This window comes from Megalobrama amblycephala, linkage group LG13, assembly GCF_018812025.1.
Source record: "Megalobrama amblycephala isolate DHTTF-2021 linkage group LG13, ASM1881202v1, whole genome shotgun sequence".
Lineage (NCBI taxonomy): Eukaryota > Metazoa > Chordata > Actinopteri > Cypriniformes > Xenocyprididae > Megalobrama > Megalobrama amblycephala.
This window is the reverse complement of record NC_063056.1, coordinates 17,238,405-17,257,373: the sequence shown is the minus strand read 5'-3', so window position 1 is coordinate 17,257,373 and position 18,969 is coordinate 17,238,405. Positions and strand designations below refer to the sequence as shown.

The window sequence follows — 18,969 nt, the reverse complement described above, 5'->3', positions numbered from 1 at the left end:
CTAGATCCGTCAGCCGCTACATTCCGCTGGTGCCTCCACTCACCATGGTTCCGCCTCCGCTAATCGGTCCCAGGGTTCTGTCCACCCCTGCAGTCAGGACTCCACCCTGGCTCCTCCCACCGTCAACTCTAACATGGTGCCCGTGGCCAATCCCTTCAGGCTCCTGTCCGTCACCAACTCCATGCCCTCCACCGAAGCCTCCACCCTCTCCTCTTCATAGACTTTCTTTTTACGGCGCGAGGAAGCGTCTTTCCGAGGGTGGCGTAATGTCACGTGTATGTTCTGTTTACCTCAGTTCGGTTATGTCTGCACCTGTCCTTGTTAGTCCCTGATTAGTTAATCTTCCTCCACTGTTCCTGTTTAGTTCCCTCATTTACCCTTGAATTTATACTGCCTGTTCTGTTCAGTCCTTGTCTGTCATTGTTGGTGTAACCCGTTATGTCCTCCTGTTGGATTAAAGACTGTGTTTTCTACTATTATCTTCGTCGTGAGTTTTCTAAGCCACCAGCACGTAACACCTGAAGAGCATTGATAATGATCAGCTTTTTGATGTTTACATGATGTTTCAAGATGAATGATACATAGTGATTAAGAATGTACAATGTATGTCACTGTAATGTTAAAAGCCAAAATAAACCCTTTTTAATCATCAATGCCTTATGCTGTTACTATATTCACCATATTGCTTAAATAATTATCGTCTATCAATACCAGCTAAGATTTCTATATCAATGCCTCCCTAATAGTCATTAATCATTCCATATTCCTTTTTTATCTCGCCTAGCTTCATGTGGCCATCAGCAAAACCGCGGCTAAAGTGGTGATCGACTGCAAAACGGTTGGAGAGAAATCCATCAATGCCGCAGGTAACATCACCATTGATGGAGTGGAGGTTCTGGGACGCATGGTCCGCTCACGTGGAAGCAGAGAGAACTCCGCACCGGTAAGACATTCAGCCTCGAGTCTTGCCTAAGCCTAAAAGAATCACCCATTAAATCCCATAACAGGACAAGCTTTTGTTTCATACAGACACAAAGAACTCAGTATACAAGTGCGGGAATATTTCTGAGGAATCTTTGTTTGGAGTCTGATAATTATTAGAGATGATCTGAATCTCTGAGGCTTGAAGGCACAAATGTCTCTCAGATTCACCCTTATAATGATTAGGATGTGGAATTCAAAGCATGGGCACTCAGTTCAAGATAGTAAATACAGACTTTATGCGTTTTTGGTTTTTCCATCAGAATGTGTGGATCATTATGTGTAATTGTGTAGGAGTGCGTCTGATTTTATTCTCCTTCGAGGGTGCCGGCACAACTGATGAGACTAATTGTCTCTGTAATTATGCTGGTGGGGGTTGTAATGTGAATTATTTGGAGCAAAAGTTTAAAAACTATTAGAATCAGTCATTCAGCCCAAACAAATAATCAGACGCATCTCAAGCACCGCTGTTAGTAAACGCAAAAAGTTTCTGCTTATTTAGATTTCGTTCATTTGCAACAGTGAGCCCCCATAATTTGTTTAGACTTCATAAAATGGTTGTGTTGATAAGATTTATAATGCATGACAATTGAATTCATTGCAAAATAAGTGATTACAGTTCACCAGCCTTGTATATATGCTCTGTTTGTGTGTGTGTTTGTATGATCCTGTCCACAGTTTCAGCTCCAGATGTTTGACATAGTCTGCAGTATATCATGGGCCAGTCGGGATAAGTGCTGTGAGCTCCCAGGCTTGGTAAGAGCGACCAAATGGCATATTATTCAATATATCCGTTTTATATGATCAGAAAACTGTACAAGCCACAATTTAATCAGCTTACATTAAGCTACAATTCTGCAATTATGTCACCAGTGAAAGCCAGGAAATATTAACCCCAAACATCTTGAGGATGTGAAATTTAAATATATTGAAGTACTTAATACCCACATGGCTGAGGTTCACTTTGAATTGATTATTAACGCATTAATTAGTGCTAATGCTGTTGATATATGTGCACTGACACTGCAGTTTTGGCTTATTAAAATAAAGACTTATATAAGCGTGGATTAAAACCACTAAGTCCAGATCCAGGAATTTATCCTCTTTGCCTCAAAATCTTCAGACTGATAGTGCACTGTAAATAATATTCTGTTAAATTACAGTGAAAAACTAATTGGTTATAACTATTTATTATGGTTCTCTGCTACCATAAAAATAGTCATATATAATAGTTTTATGTACTACCAGTATTGAAGATATCAGTATAGTCATTCGTCTGATACCTCAGTGATATCACTTTTTCTGTCTCTTTTTGTCTACTTCTATAATCCTGACACAATGTTCTCTTAAGTTATCTTAAATCGGCCTTTCTGGCAATTGTCCCTAACTTTAAAGATCCATGACCACTCTACAAATAATTCAATTATGTAGTCTTGTAGCAGACAAACAGACTTGGTCCTCCATGAATAGGAAGAACAATATCTCCAGATCACTTGCTGTGTTTGTGCGCTTGCGAATTAATGACTTAAGGGAATTGAACAGACACCCATGGTTGACTTGGACAAATAAAGTTCTGTTAGATTCCTAGAGAGGAAATAATCCGGTGTTTGAAATGTTGTTTGACATGTTGTTTTGTTTGTGATTCCCTCAGAGAGTAGAAGAGGACTGTCCTGCCATGCCCCATGCCTGCACCTGTGCTCAGGACAGCAAAGGGCCACCTGGACCCTCGGGACCACCGGTAAAACCACTGGTTTATGTACTCCCAACCTAAGAACAGTGGTACTAAACTAGATCACAGAGTGAGGACCGGGGAGATTTATAACACAGGGTTGTAACATAATCAGTTTAACTGATTAGAAATGAGCTACAGGGGCTACAGAGATGACAGTTGTTGTTAGTTTTTGCCCAAAAATATGACTCACAGGACAAAAAATGTATGTATATATATTGAGATAATAAAGTAACATTTCTTGTCTGATTTTACAATATAATGATTTGCTATCAGGTTAGTGAATATTATATTATAGAACTAGAATCAATATGAATATAAATTTCATAAATTGTAAGGGGCTGACATTCTATTTTCTATTAGTGTTACATCTGAAAATATATCAAAATCTGAGATATTTGTGCAAAAAAAAAGACTTACAAAGTCGATCCCAAAATTTCCCAAAATCTAGTTCTTCATTTTTAGAATGAAAGCTAGCTGACAGGGCTACTCTAGTTGACAAACTTGCTCTCACCCTCTAACATAAAAGCTACAGTAGCTGACAAACTTGCTATCTTACTTTAGCCTAAAGCTAGCTGACATATGCTTTACTTGAAAAACTCACTCTAATACTCTAGCATAAAATCTAACTGACAAATTTGCTATCATACTTTATCATAAAAGCTAGCTGAAATACTTTAGCTGACAAGCTCGCTATCATACTCTAACGTAAAAGCTAACTGACATATTTTAGCTGACAAACTCACTATCTTACTTTAGCCTTAAAGCTAGCTAATATATTTTACCTGAAAAACTCACTCTAATACTCCAGCATAAATGATAGCTGACAAACATTGCTATAATATACTTTATCATAAAGCTAGCTGAAATAATTTAGCTGACAAACTCGCTATCATACTCTAACATAAAAGCTAGGTGACATACTTTACTTGAAAAACTCACTCTAATACTCTAGCATAAAAGCTAGCTGACAAACTTGCTATCATACTTTATCATAAAAGCTAGCTGAAATTTAGCTGACAAGCTCACTATCATACTCTAACATAAAAGTTAGCTGACATATTTTAGCTGACAAACTCGCTATCGTACTTTACCCTAATGCTAGCTAACATACTTTACTTGAAAAACTCACTCTAATACTCTAGCATATAAGCTAGCTGACAAACTTGCTATCATACTTTATCATAGAAGCCATCTGACATATTAGCTGACAAACTCACTATCTTACTTTAGCCTTAAAGCTAGCTAACATACTTTACTTGAAAAACTCACTCTAATCCTCTAGCATAAAATCTAACTGACAAATTTGCTATCATACTTTATCATAAAAGCTAGCTGAAATACTTTAGCTGACAAGCTTGCTATCATACTCTAACGTAAAAGCTAGGTGACAAACTTTAGCTTAAACTCGCTATCATACTTTTGCATTAAAGCTAGCTGACATACAAATTTGCTATTGCTTTTGTTTTACATGACAATGAATAGTCTCCAGGAACATTTCAAGGTTTAGTGTCTTTCTCACAACGATAATGGTTCATGGCTTGTTCCTTGTGCCTTAGGCCTTAACCACACCACACCTATTTAGCGAAAAACACAGAACGTGTTAAGAAGGAGCATAAAGAGATTAGAGATATAAAATGAAATGGAAAGACTATGTAAGATATTAAGAAAAAGACCCAGCATTAGATTGCTCAATTCAGCCCGTGCTGCAGGTTGAACTCAATATGGCGGGAACAAATAAATGAGCTCATTTGGAAGGCAGCATCTTATGCACCCTGAGGGAAAATGTATTTCTTAGGCTTCGAAAAGGCCATGGTTTATAAACAGCAGTTCTTTTGAGAAAGTCATTACGGGGAGATCGATTTATCAAAACCGATTAGTCCACTCCTGTCCTGTCTGCGTTTATAGATTCCTTCATCCATACAAGCCCATTTCCATGACCAAGAGGTGGTTGCAAGGAAAACGATTGCATTTCAGTTTTGTATATATTATTCCTGCATCTTGATATTAATATTACTGTCATATGTTCTGAAGTCTTTCCTATGATTACGTGTCCTGTTAAGTGATCACGTGCATCTTTCTAATGAATATTTATGCTGTATTCTCGGCTTCCACCATCACCAGTTTTGTTAAGTGTGTTTTGAGCAAGCTCATGAATCAAATTTGACCATAGCCTTCAGTGATAAGAGCTACCTTATTGCAGCCGTTGCCACTGGGGATGCAATTAAAGTAAACACAGGAAAAGGAAGACGTGCAAACAGGGTTAAATTACTAGTGGTTACCCGCAGCAGTGAGGGCAAGAGTTTATGAGGGTCATAAGCAGGTGGGATGTTGTTTGAACCAGGTGAACTACAGGCAGATTCAATTTCACTGATATTTTGAGCTATCCAATTTTGCGTGTTTAAAACATTTTGATAAAGCAATTAGTTTGGTTTAATACATAGACGATAGGTGTGGAGCAAAACCTTGTGAACTGCCTTCATAGAGAACGTTTTAAGAAATCATAGTAATACTATTTTTGTCTTCATTTCTAAAAATGTTATGTATGTTATGTACCATACATGGGCAATGCATATATTGAAGTATATTGAAAAATATAAGCACTAGTTTGCCATATATGGAAATTTATTATGCAGTTATCGTATTATATTTTGCAGTATATTCCCATATAGTATTGTTCCGTAAGGGTATGCTTTGGAAGGGGCTAGAGACAGTGTTTTAAATTGCTGTCTTAACACGTACCCAAGCTCTGGTCATTAAGAAAAAGTATTTGCTTATCCTGAGTCTTTCAATTTGTGTTTATTTAATTGTGTGTGTCTGACTCCCAGGGCGGTCCTGGTATCAGAGGTTCAAGAGGAGATCGGGGGGAGCCAGGCTTGACGGTAAAGTACACATATGCTTCCACAGTATCTCATATGCAGGGCCACCCAGAGTTGTCCAATCTTTTGCCAAATAGACAACAGCTCAAAATGTGGAAATGTATACAATGCATGTGCCTCCATGTTGTTTTTGGAAGTTGCGAGTGAGTAAATCTCGCTCTCTCGCTCAGGTTTTTCTAAGAGCTTGCTTTGTTTATTTGTGTCCCTTCGTCCAGCTGTAGTTTCCTCTACAGTAATGTCCCTCCAGATGTGTGTGTCCATGCATAGAATGCATCAAGCTCTAGTCCAAATAAAGCCATGCTGGGGCAGACATAATTTCATTTCACGCTCTAAAGTTTTATGTAAACTTGGTTTAAATGACCATCGCTAAGAAGTTTGTCACAAGCTAGACTGTGACGAGTGTCTTTTGCTTCCTTGATTATTGCATCCCTGATGGAGAAGGAGACTGCAGGGCATTCACACTTTGTTTCAGCAGCCCGGCTGGTGGTAGGCCTGAAACGTTACGTAATTATATTGTGGAAAATAAACCCGGCAATGAAACCATGATGATTTTATAATGAGGTTATGTTTATTAAGATAATGTCCTAACTTTATGTTCAAGGGGCCTCAAGGGCCACCTGGCGAGATGGGACCTTCAGGACCACAGGGGCCACCGGGTCCTCAGGGGCCAAATGGACTGTCCATTCAGGGGGCACCGGTAAGTTTCCAGGGTCCTTCATTTCTACTGACTACTGGGATTGTTACGCAGAGTTTGTTTCGTTCTTTGTATTCATTTTGCTTTTTTTGCTTTTTCAATTCCTTTCTCCTCAGGGGGCTCCAGGAGAGAAAGGAGAGAAGGGTGAAATAGGTCTGCCAGGTCCTCAGGTATGGAAAAAAATATATCGCCTGCCTGTCTCATCAGAACTCACGACAGCTTTATAACACCCACACGGTCTCTCATTAGCTAACCCCATCCCCTCCGTTAGAGAGTTATAATTATCACAGTGCCTTGAGTGTCTGCGTGTGTATGTGTCTGTATGTGCTGCTTATCTTGAATTTGAGAAAATTGGCTTAGAAAAGAGAACATACAAATATAGATAATGTCATTCAGTTGGATGCCTAATTGAATCAACTAGTGTCTTTATGAATTACTCAACTCTCCTGAACTCAGCTTGTAGACTTGCTTGTTAGCGCAGGAAGTCTGCTAGGGAGAAGTGTTAGAATTGAGATATGCTTCTGTGAAATAATCACAAACATTTGAAGCTGTCTGGAGGAAACACTGTATGTGATTTATTAGAAATGACTTTTTGAATTTCTCGCCTTCAGAATATAAATCTGATCAGTGTAGCACTAACCATGTTTTAACTCATTACTAAATTCAAGTTGTGTTGTTTTTTATAACTTATACATTGATTAGCTTAATTATGTGATGTTTTGGCTCTTAAAGAAGAATTCTCTAAAGTCAGTACAAAAATAAAGTCAGTACAAAAATAAAATTGCTCAACTATTTTGAAATTTGAACAATAGTATGTAAGTACAAACCCGATTCCAAAAAAGTTGGGACACTGTACAAATTGTGAATAAAAAAGGAATGCAATAATTTACAAATCTCATAAACTTATATTTTATTTACAATAGAATATAGATAACATATCAAATGTTGAAAGTGAGACATTTTGAAATGTCATGCCAAATATTGGCTCATTTTGGATTTCATGAGAGCTACACATTCCAAAAAAGTTGGGACAATTAGCAATAAGAGGCCGGAAAAGTTAAATGTACATATAAGGAACAGCTGGAGGACCAATTTGCAACTTATTAGGTCAATTGGCAACATGATTGGGTATAAAAAGAGCCTCTCAGAGTGGCAGTGTCTCTCAGAAGTCAAGACGGGCAGAGGATCACCGATTCCCCCAGTGCTGTGGCGAAAAATAGTGGAGCATTATCAGAAAGGAGTTTCTCAGAGAAAAAATGCAAAGAGTTTGAAGTTATCATCATCTACAGTGCATAATATCATCCAAAGATTCAGATAATCTGGAACAATCTCTGTGTGTAAGGGTCAAGGCCAGAAAACCATACTGGATGCCTGTGATCTTCGGGCCCTTAGACGGCACTGCATCAAATACAGGAATGCTACTGTAATGGAAATCAGGCAAGGCTCATTTAAAATGGACTGTGGCAAAGTGGAAAACTGTTCTGTGGTCAGATGAATCAAAATTTGAAGTTCTTTTTGGAAAACTGGGAGGCCATGTCATCTGGACTAAAGAGGACAAGGACAACTCAAGTTGTTATCAGCGCTCAGATCAGAAGCCTGCATCTCTGATGGTATGGGGTTGTATGAGTGCGTGTGGCATAGGAAGCTTACACATCTGGAAAGGCACCATCAATGCTGAAAGGTATATCCAAGTTCTAGAACAACATATGCTCCCATCCAGACGTCGTCTCTTTCAGGGAAGACCTTGCATTTTCCAGCATGACAATGCCAGACCACATACTGCATCAATTACAACATCATGGCTGCGTAGAAGAAGGATCCGGGTACTGAAATGGCCAGCCTGCAGTCCAGATCTTTCACCCATAGAAAACATTTGGCGCATCATAAAGAGGAAGATACGACAAAGAAGACAGTTGAGCAACTAGAAGCCTGTATTAGACAAGAATGGGACAACATTCCTATTCCTAAACTTGAGCAACTTGTCTCCTCTGTCCCCAGACATTTGCAGACTGTTATAAAAAGAAGAGGGGATGCCACACAGTGGTAAACATGGCCTTGTCCCAACTTTTTTGAGATGTGTTGATGCCATGAAATTTAAAATCAACTTATTTTTCCTTTCCCATTGTATTTTCATTGAGGTCCTAAAGTATAAATATGAGAGTGTAACTGGTAAATATAGTAACTAGTAAATGCAGGTGAAAAGTTATGTGAGATTAGGCAGTGCCTCCATGTCGCTTTGATTGGTTGATCACCCTTCTGATCTGATAATGCGCAGATCCACAAAAATGGGTGAACCTGATGAAAGTGGATGAACAAATTAGAAATGAGCTTAAAACGATTATCTGACACTTGTTCTATAATCAACAATTCAGCTTGGTTAAATTTAAAGGTGCATTCTCACACCTGCAACTTCATGAATTTAAATTTAATTAATTAAAATTTTCAGTATTAATATTATAGTATTGTTTTTTTGTTGCTTGTCCCAAATGTAAGGTAATATGTTGTTCCATGTGGCTTTAACTGGGAAACGTTTGTGCAAACATCAAATGGGACTTGAAGAGTTTTCATTTTTAATTTACACTGCTGTTCAAAAGTTTGGTGTGAATTAAATTGATCAAATTTGACAGTAAATACATTTTTAATGTTACAAAAGATTTCTTTTTCAAATTCTTTTGCAGCTTTCCCTTCACAGAAAACAAATTACAGTATTGCCATTTTTACTGTATTTTTAATCAAATCAATTCAGAAATGCAGCCTTGGTGATTGTAAGAGACTTCTTTTAAAAACATTTTAAAATCCTACCGACCATCAAAATGAACAAATTTGTTTTTGAGTCATTTTATTCATTTCAGCATAATATAAGTGAAATGTTACATGTTAATAGCCAAATTCCCCAACACATCAACTTATGCAACGTTGATCATATTTCAAATAAGAAAAAAACTATAATGCAACCAAAGCCAAATTATGACAAACAGAAATGATTAATTAATTGCTCCAGGCTATGTCTGTTACAACACTATTCCCAGAAAAGTTGGGACATTTTGTAAAATGCAATAAAATCAAGAATCTGTGATTTGATAATTTTCTTCAACCTTTATTTAACTGACAAAAGTACAAAGAAAAGATTTCCAATGTTTTCACTGAACAACTTGATTGCATTTTGTAAATATAAACACATTTTGATTTTGATGGATGCAACACACTCCAAAATTTGGGACAGAGCCATGTTTACCACTGTGTTACATCCACTTTTCTTTTAATTACACTTTTTAATCATTTGGGATTTGATAATACTAAATGTTGCAGTTTTGCAAATGGAATTTTTACCCAATCTTACCTGATATAAGACAGCTTCTCAACATTTCTTGGTCATCGTTGTCTGATTCTCCTTTTCATGATGGGCCAAACATTTTCAATAGCAGACAGATCTAGACTGCAAGAAGGCAGTCAAGCACTAAGAAGTGTCTAAGAAACCACTAGCATGTGCAGAATGAGGCCTGGCATTGTCTTGCTTCCCAGGAAAGATGTCTCTGTACAATTCCAATATACGCCATCACATCAACGGTACCTTCATATATATGCGAGTCACTCATGCCGTTTGCACTGATGCACCCCCATACCATGACAGATGTTTGCTTTTGCACCTGTCGCTGATGAAAATCTGGATGGTCACTTTCATCTTTGGGACTGAGAACTCGATGTCTGTTTTTTTCCAAAAACAAGCTGAACCGTGGACTCATCTGACCACAACACACATTTCCACTGTCTTAAACCATCTGAGATGAGCTCAAGCCCAGAGAACTCAACAGCATCTCTGCATAGAATCAATGTACTAGCTTTCTCCTTGTGTAACAGAGATTCGAATTGCATTTCTTGATGCAGCGTCAGACTGTGTTAAGTGAAAAAGGTTTTCCAAAGTACTCCTAAGCTCATGTGTCTATATTTAACATGGTAGCATGATCCTCATCTGAGTGCTCAAAAGTTAGGTTCTCACAGACTTGAGTTTTCTCTGGATTCCCTGAATCTTTTCACAATATTATTTTAGATTGTGAAAGACCTAAATTCTTTGCAATCTTGCATTGAGAAATGTGAATTTTGAATAGTTTGACAATTTCCTCATAAAATTTGGCACAAAGTGATGAGCCAGCCATGACCCATCTTTGCTTGCAAAGACAGAGAAGCTCCTTTTACACCCAATTAAAATAACCCTCACCGATTACCAATTCACTTGCTAATTGTGGACTGTTTCAAAAGAGTTTAACTCGGATATTCTATAATCTTTTCACTTTTATTTTGCCTCTGTCCCAACATTTTTGGAGTGTGTTGCAGCCATCAAATCTTTTATATATATATATATATATATATATATATATATATATATATATATATATATATATATATATATATATATATATATATATATATATATATATATATATAAAACAAATCTGTGATTTGTTAATTCTCTCAAACCTTTTTTTTTTTTAACTGACACAAGTAAAATAAAAGTTTTCCACTGTTTTTACTGACCAACTTAAATGTATTTTGTAAATATATACAACTCGATGTTCCAGAGTCATATTAAAGATTCGATAACACTTTAGTATAGGGAACACATATAAACTATTAACTACAAGTTTTCCCTCAATAAACTCCTAATTTACTGCTTATTAATAGTAGTAAGTTAGTAAGGTAATTGTTAAGTTTTGGTATTTAAGAATGTAGAATAAGGTCATGCAGAATAAGGCATTAATATGTGCTTAATAAGTACTAATAAATACAAAATGTTCTAGTAATGTGCTAACATGCTATTAGTATAACATGTTAATAAGCAACTAGTTAAAAGACCCTAAAATAAAGTGTTACCAAAGATTCATTCAAATTGAATGAATTGTTCTTGAACGACTCATCAGTAGGAGCGAGGGGTGTCCATATTTTAATTAAAACATAACTCGAGTACTCGTGCACATCCCTAAACTAAACCCAGACAAGCGAATCTGCCTACTTATTCCAATCCACCACACACCACTGCCTCATCATAAATGACATGGAAATTGTCATTTGACAATGTTATTTTTAGGAAGAATCTAATGTGCCTAAACTCAAAAGACAGTTGTAAGCAGGCAGGATTGAATACATACTTCTGCCTCAAGCAGATGTCTAACACTTTTATGCTTCCAAAGCCTCTTTCAGAAGCTTGTTAAATTTCTCCCTTTTCTGCGACAAGTGCTGGTGTTTAGTTTTCTGCAAAAAGTGTCACCAAAAGGCTTCTAAAACATTCCCAGTGACAGTTCCATTTGTTGAGGAATGACTGTTTGATGTGAAGCCAGTGACAAGCACTCAAGAAAAATCTCCTGGAGTTCTCTATGGTGATGAAAAGAACATCCTGGCTTTTCCAGTGGACAAAGTACAAATACACACACATATGTTCCTTAGCCTTAAAGACGTCTTGGCTTGAGATGGATATCCTCCTTTAAGCAGAGGGGCCATCCGCACCCTTGCTTCCATTAGCACCAGGTATTGAGTTCTTTCAGAGTTATGTTGGCAGTATGGAGGAAGTGGTCTTTGCCATACTGCAGCAGAGACACCTGCAGTTCTCACTCAGGGCTAATCTATCCTGTCAGCCTGTGAATTATATTTATTGGCTGCTGGTTGCCAGTCCTCCATATCATGTGCCGCATCTTCTTCTCAGTATGTCTCTGCCGCTGGCGCTGAGAGCCCAGTAATACTGTTAGAAGTGCCCTCACACATAGTTTCAGAATTACGAGTCCACTCGTGATGAAACGAAGCCCATTTAAGCCTTTGCGACAGTGCGTGTGTGGTGCTGATATATGGGGTGATGTTGAGTTGAACGTCTTGATTTGTAATATTGTAGCTGAAGCAATGAGATATTGTATCATTACGAAGAGGGAGGCTGATTCATCTAAAACAGTGTATTTTTACCTGTCCACCTAGAGATGAACAAGCATTTTCACTTCATACTCTATAGGAGCTGAGCGGCTGGGGATTGTGGGATTGTTAAAAGAGTGATGCAAGTGAAGCAGAGAAATGCTCAACTGAAAGATTGAAAATGTTAATCTGTGGAAGCAGTGATGTACTGGGGTAGACATTTCAAACTGTGTCATAATGCTTTTTGTAATTTCAGTGCTTTAAAGGATAGTTCACCCTCATGTAATTCCAAAACTGTATTTCATATGTGGAACACAAAAGAATCTTTCATCATGTTTCATTCATTCATGTTTTTGTCCTTGCAATGAAAGTCAATGGGGTCCAAAACAACACTGGACCGCTGTCGCTGTCGCCTTTGGCTTGCTTAGTTGGGGACACTTGACATTTGACTTGACATTTGATATTCAATAGTGCTTTGATCTGCCTGCATTGACACTATTCTTTAAGAGCTGCTGTGCAGCCAAAATAATGTACCAGTTATCAATGTAAAGCTACTTTGACACAATCTACATTGTAAAAAGCATTATATAAATAAAGGTGACTTGACTTGACTGGACCTCATTTTAATTGTATGGACAAAAAAATTCAAAATATCTTCTTTTGTGTTCCACAAGAGAGTGTTCCAGATCTTCAAGGATTAGGCTACAGTTTGTTATTTTTATCTAAGATATCATAGCAGGGCAGCTCTTCAAATCACAATGACTCAGACCACACAAACTGTCCTCACTTTCGATTACCTCCTCAACTCTGAGATTTGAGCACTTAGATAATGTCAATACCATAGCCGGTGAGAATGGAAGACATTCTGTGTATGCCGAATTGCCGATGACGGCCATGTGAAACAACAGGGCTGAACATTTACTACTCAGCAAAGGCCAAACATTTTGTGAAAATCTATGTCTGTCATTGATTAAGAAGTCTTGTTTATTTACTTTCAGGGTGTACCAGGTGCCAGTGGAGGACCAGGGCGAGATGGACCTCCAGGACAAAGAGTAAGCAACTTTTGTAACTCAATTCAAACTATACTTTATGATGTGGGGGAAAAAATTGTTGGAAAAAAAGTTGTACAATTACAAATGATTTTTTATACTGAGAAAACGCCTTTTTCTAACCCACGCCAAAAAAAAAAAAAAAAAAAAAAATTGATAAGTAATGGTTAAACAATTACAGAAATGTTATTTATTTTAAGGTTTTAAAGTGTAGTCTTGTTTAACATTAACATTATGCAATCCTTCGAAATGAGTTTGCAGCCGAAGTCACACAGAACAAAGCGAAATGTTATCATTTCATATTAAATAGATGAGTAAAATGAGTTTAATAAATGCAACTGAAAACATAATGTAATTGATACGACAACCAAATACAATACAATCTAAATATTAATGCCACAATTTTAATATTCACAAATAAGGATTTGTACACATTTGTAAAGTTGTTTGAATGTAAACAACGTTAGTGCTGTCAATATGTCAAAATTGTACAGCCGAACCAAAAATTGAGACATTTTTTATATTTTTTATATATTTTTACTAGTGGGTGCAGGACACTATAGTAAGTGAGGACAGCAAAATAATGTAAACTGTGACATATTATATACAAAAATTCTTCATACAGTGGACTACTAGTAAAATTGATACAAATTTGAGACCAAAAATTATTCAGACACTTTGACCTGACCATGTTTTGCTCAAGTGTTTTCTGACATAATTAAGGTGATTTTATTACCATTTTTTAAACTATAGTGAATAAACTGTATTAATAAATGATATGTTCAAGGTGTCTGAATAAATGTTGGTTTGACTGTTTGTTTCAGTATGGAAACGTAAATAAAATGCATGTGTGGTAGAACCACACTTTATGTAAAAATAACATACAAATTTTTGATAATTGATAATTGAATTTTGATAATTGTACATGACTAATCTAGTTTTTTTATTATTATTTTAGTTTTACTTTTAGCTTTTACACACACACACACACACACACACACACAAAATCTGCGAAATTTACAGTAAAAAACTGGCAGCTGTGGTTGCCAGAACTTTATGGTATCAACATTTTAAGTATTACAGATTTAAATTAAATTTAAAATTATTTAGATAATCGTTTGTGATTCATCTCAATTTAGTATTATTATAATTATAATTATTTTATTGTTCTTAGATATTTTTGTTTTATTTAATTTTGTTTGTTTTTGTTTTTTAATAAACAGTCATACCGAGACATTAGTTGCATCTCACTGTTTGAGCATCTGTGTCAAATCAAAAGCAGTTCAACTTTTAAACCCGCATATTGAAATCCCTGCATTCTTTCCCATTCTTTTTGTGGCCCATCCTGCATGAATAGCTGCATTTGCAACACAGGCTCATTGAAAAAAAACATGCTTACGTTTTAAAAAAAGAAAAGAAAAGTAGCAATACATACAAATCACTGCAGTTTCCAGCTGAAATGAACACTAGAGGCAGTTGGTCAGGGGGCATGAATTGTTAAATTGCGTGAATTCATAATTTTTTTAAAGCACAATTTTTTTAATAATTAATGCATGATTAACTCTTTAAAGCACACGTAATGCAAATTTTAACTTTGAGGGCCCAAGTGAGAGTAGGTAAACACACTTTTCAGTCCATGTAAGAATGATTCCACATGGGCAACTCTTCAAATGAAGCTTAGGTGTTCTTCTTTGTCTGAACAAATCTGATTACACTGAAGGAGTCCCCGACTCACAGATTCAATTTACAGGACTGCTAGTCAATAACACCACAACCTGAACTAATCAGATCTGTCCCTCTAGACTGTCATAATAAACGCTGAACGTGTTTGTTTTCCTTATTGATTTTGTACCTCGTCTCCAAACCAAATTAAGCAACTTGTGAGCAAAGCCTTATTTGACATTACAGAATCACACCTGTGATTCACAGATTCTTGAGGTGATTTCGGTATGAGCTCACGTGTAACACGTGAAATATAATTGCTTCCTCCGAGTCTGGGTGTTTCGTGCCGCATGTGTTGTCACAAATAAAGAGGTGTTTAAACTTTAATATTGCCATTTCTAGGAGAAATGAATAGTAGTCTATACAGATTAAACGCCACTGGAGACATAGGAACAGTAGACTCATTCTGTGAACTGTAATGAAAAATATGCATGAGGTGGTTATTCGATTACCATTCCCAAAGCCGTGTAGTGTAATTAAATGTTAATGTCTTGGTGAGAGAGCGCGAGTTTGCCATCTCTGTTTAGTAATGGGCAGCCTGAGTGAAAATGTTTGAATAAGTCTGTCAGTTTGCATCAGAAAAGAAAAATAAGCAGCACAAATGGAGGTGTTTAGACCACACTGCTGCTTACAGAGCTGATTTAAAGCAGGTTGAGGGATAAATCTGCTGTGGTTTCGTTCACTGTAACTCACTATGACAGTTTAACAAAGAAAGCAGATGTTTGGCTTTGAACTTATGATAATCTCTAAAAAAAGAACATTTGTAAAGAATATTATTATTGTTCCAAGGTTAACTAATGAGTTGTCATCTGTAAGTGGTTCAAAATGAAGTACAGAAGAAATTACTGGATACTTCTGGGATTTTCACCTACGAATACACTTCACGGAGACACTAGAACAATTGTACAAAGCATGGTATTGAATATTCACAATGTATTTGTAATTATTTTGCTGGCAATATAAAATGAAGCAACACTGTGAATATCACACAAATGTTTCAATATGAGATGATAAGTTCGATTCATTTCCGGGAATCTATTTAAAGTTTACTGTTATATTGGAGAATATAAATGAAAATGATTAAATCATTCTTGTGTTCATTTGGTGAAAACATGCCGTGATCATTTTTAACTAGATTTGTTCTTATTATATTTGTTGAATACACTACCGTTCAAAAGTTTGGAATCTCTTGAGGCAGGTTCTTATCCACCTCGACACACACACACACACACACACACACACACACCGAAAATCTTCTGTGACCTCTGAAGCACTCATATGGGACTGCATATGTTGCGTGCACCAGAACTGTTCTGAGGCTTTACACTCTTGAAGTGTGGTACTCCAAAAGCATGCTACACTTGAGGCGTTTTAAATGTTACATTGTTTTCCCTTCCCTCCACTGGACTGTTTCCCAAAAGAGCCTGATATTTAAGGCAGTGAAGCATGTTGAGTGGAAGAACACTTAGACTGAGTTGGATCACTGGCTAAAAAACAGCAGCCAGAACCGTATTATATAATTTATGCAGACAGATCCGACAGTAAGTTGTTGTTGTTTTTGAGTCTCTTTCCCCTACTAGGTACTTTAGGTGCATCCCAGCATTCTACATTAAAACAGTAGTGCAATGGATGTTCAAGTTCGTTCTACTCCTTCATTTCCACCTGTTCTTGTGTTACTTTGCTGTTTGTGGATCAGGTCTTTTGCATTGGAATCGCTGGCTGTTGAACTGTTCCAAAAGAGGTTCATGATGTGAATGTACAGAGGTCAGCCAGAGTTGAACACATGCTGTTCATTTAGTGAGTCATTGATGGATTGAGTGAGTTTTGTCAGGCTGATTCAGACTGATTCATCTTGTGAGTTTGACAGTCATTTGCTTGTGAATCACAACAGGGGTGTTCCCAGGATTCTTTCCTTCTTCTTTGTTTTAGATTTCCTTAAGAATTGTGACTTCTGCGTTTTACTGTTCATAATCTGTGCTAAAAGAAGATATATTGATATTCTACAAATTTTTATTTTAAACAAAGCATAATGATGATCAGAAATACTTTATTTTTAGGGTCTACCAGGGAAAGATGGACCCCAGGGACGACTGGGCCCTCCAGGACCAATGGTATGTAACATAAAAAAATCACTAGACCAGCAAAGCCCAATTGTTCAGAAAATTTAATCTGAATCAGAATGATTTGCATTTGGAAATCCCATGTTTTGCTATCCAGGATCAGGTAATTCATCTAACTTTTGTGCTGGTTTTTCAAGGCAAAATGGGTTAGCTTCAACCCTAATTTAACACTCCTGATCCAGCTAATCAAGTCCTTCAGGCTTATTTGATAATGTATGTGTCTCAGGGTTGGAACTAAACTAAACTGTACCTCTAGGAACTGACTTTTGTACCCCTGCACTAGACTCTTTGTATTTCTGAGAATTGGTCATTAACTTTTGTCCTTTCAATATCTTATTTTAGGGCGGCCCTGGTGCTCCTGGGGCTCCAGGATCAAGTGGACCACCAGGGCAAATTGGTGATCAGGGGCTACCTGTGAGTATTGCATTATACAAACTAAACTCAGAATGTTGTAAACTGCTGGTCATGTCCTCAGGTTTCTTCAGCTTATTGATATTATTCGGCTCAGTTCTATAAATGTGGTTTTGTGGAGTTTAGTAGAGGGAACACTGAATTCTTGCAGACTGTCCTGCCACTGAGTCATTATCTTGATTGTCAGATTCGACCATTATTCTCACTGAGGTACCAGACTACCCAAAGACGAAAAGAAGGGAGACCAAAAAACAATAAAAAACAATATGAGAACATGAAGTCAAGTAAATTGGTCCTTTGGTTCCCCACTCAACTGATATTGAATATACTTGCTAAAAATGACCAGCATGGTTGTGACCAGTATGTTCTGGTGCTGGTGTTCTTATTAGGCTTCTCCACTAGTTTAACCAGAAAGCCTACTTTGGCAGGGCTCAACAATAAGGATGGCCAGCTGGTCCAGGGCCAGGCCAAGACGGTTTCAGGCCACTTGACAGAACTTTCACCATGACTGTGTTGCCTTCTCTCATACTGTCTTACATATGTTGATTTTGCACATTATGTTATGCCTTGAAAATGTTATTTTTTTTTATTTTATATTAGGAATGCCAGTAATGTTTTCATCATATGCCATCATTTAATAGTATATTACAATAATGACAACTCTCAGACTAGTTTTAGCACGTTGATGGATATGGCAATAATAATGTATTTGGTCTTGGTGGACTAGTATGGAAGTATAGACTTGCTACTGCCATTAGATGCACAGACACACTGCTGTGAGCATGTAAGATATGCTGCTGCTGCATAAATAGACATAAATAAATCCCGTAGCAGATCTAGACAGGTGGAACTGGGGGAGGTGGAGGGTTTCAGAGGAAACCAGGAAATCCTGATCCAGACTATTTAAACATTGAGCAAGCAATCAGTGCATTTACATGGACAACAATATTCCAATGTTAACCTGATTAAGACAATACTTTAAGTACTGTATTATAGTTTCTTTTAGATAGACAGGAACGTTTTGTTTGCCTGCTCGACTAGTTTCGGCTACTTCCTGTAGCCTTCGTCAGAAGCGTCACGTGTTTTTTGCTGTGACGTGTCTTGTAGGCTGCTTATGTTGTTTTGCCAGACAGTAGGGAGAGTTTGCGCCCTACTCTCCCTACTGCTCCCTACTGTAGAGGAGGGGTGTCCAATTCCACTCCTGTTGGGCCAATGTCCCACTGAGTTTAGCTCCAACCTGCCCCAGCACACTTGCCTGGAAGTTTCTAGTAATCCTGAAATATTGATTAGCTTGTGTGTTTAATTATGATTGGAGCTAAATTCTGCAGAATAGTGGCCCTCCAGGAGCACGATTGGACATCATTGAGCTGGAGTAACACCAAACCTGCACTCACCAGAATGGACTAGCCTGATCTTTTCAGCAGGAGGATTTTCCATTTAAAAATCATAAGTGTAGAAGCTAGAAATTGATCTACAGTATTTATTATGATTT

The 18,969-nt window shown here is 37.2% G+C and overlaps 1 protein-coding gene across 6 annotated transcripts in view; it reads left to right on the top strand.

Moving 5' to 3' along the window:
* The window catches only part of col14a1a (collagen, type XIV, alpha 1a), a 168,931-nt gene that overhangs the window by 133,369 nt on the left and 16,593 nt on the right, over positions 1-18,969 (top strand). For 5 of the 6 annotated variants that reach the window (XM_048152204.1, XM_048152198.1, XM_048152199.1 and 2 more), the window contains 10 exons: positions 785-943; positions 1,660-1,737; positions 2,633-2,719; positions 5,539-5,592; positions 6,031-6,075; positions 6,191-6,286; positions 6,400-6,453; positions 13,174-13,227; positions 17,004-17,057; positions 17,409-17,480. In XM_048152204.1, coding sequence (XP_048008161.1) covers positions 785-943; positions 1,660-1,737; positions 2,633-2,719; positions 5,539-5,592; positions 6,031-6,075; positions 6,191-6,286; positions 6,400-6,453; positions 13,174-13,227; positions 17,004-17,057; positions 17,409-17,480 — 753 coding nt within the window. The remainder of the gene's footprint in view (positions 1-784; positions 944-1,659; positions 1,738-2,632; positions 2,720-5,538; positions 5,593-6,030; positions 6,076-6,190; positions 6,287-6,399; positions 6,454-13,173; positions 13,228-17,003; positions 17,058-17,408; positions 17,481-18,969) is intronic. The other variant, XM_048152200.1, reaches the window with a different exon arrangement.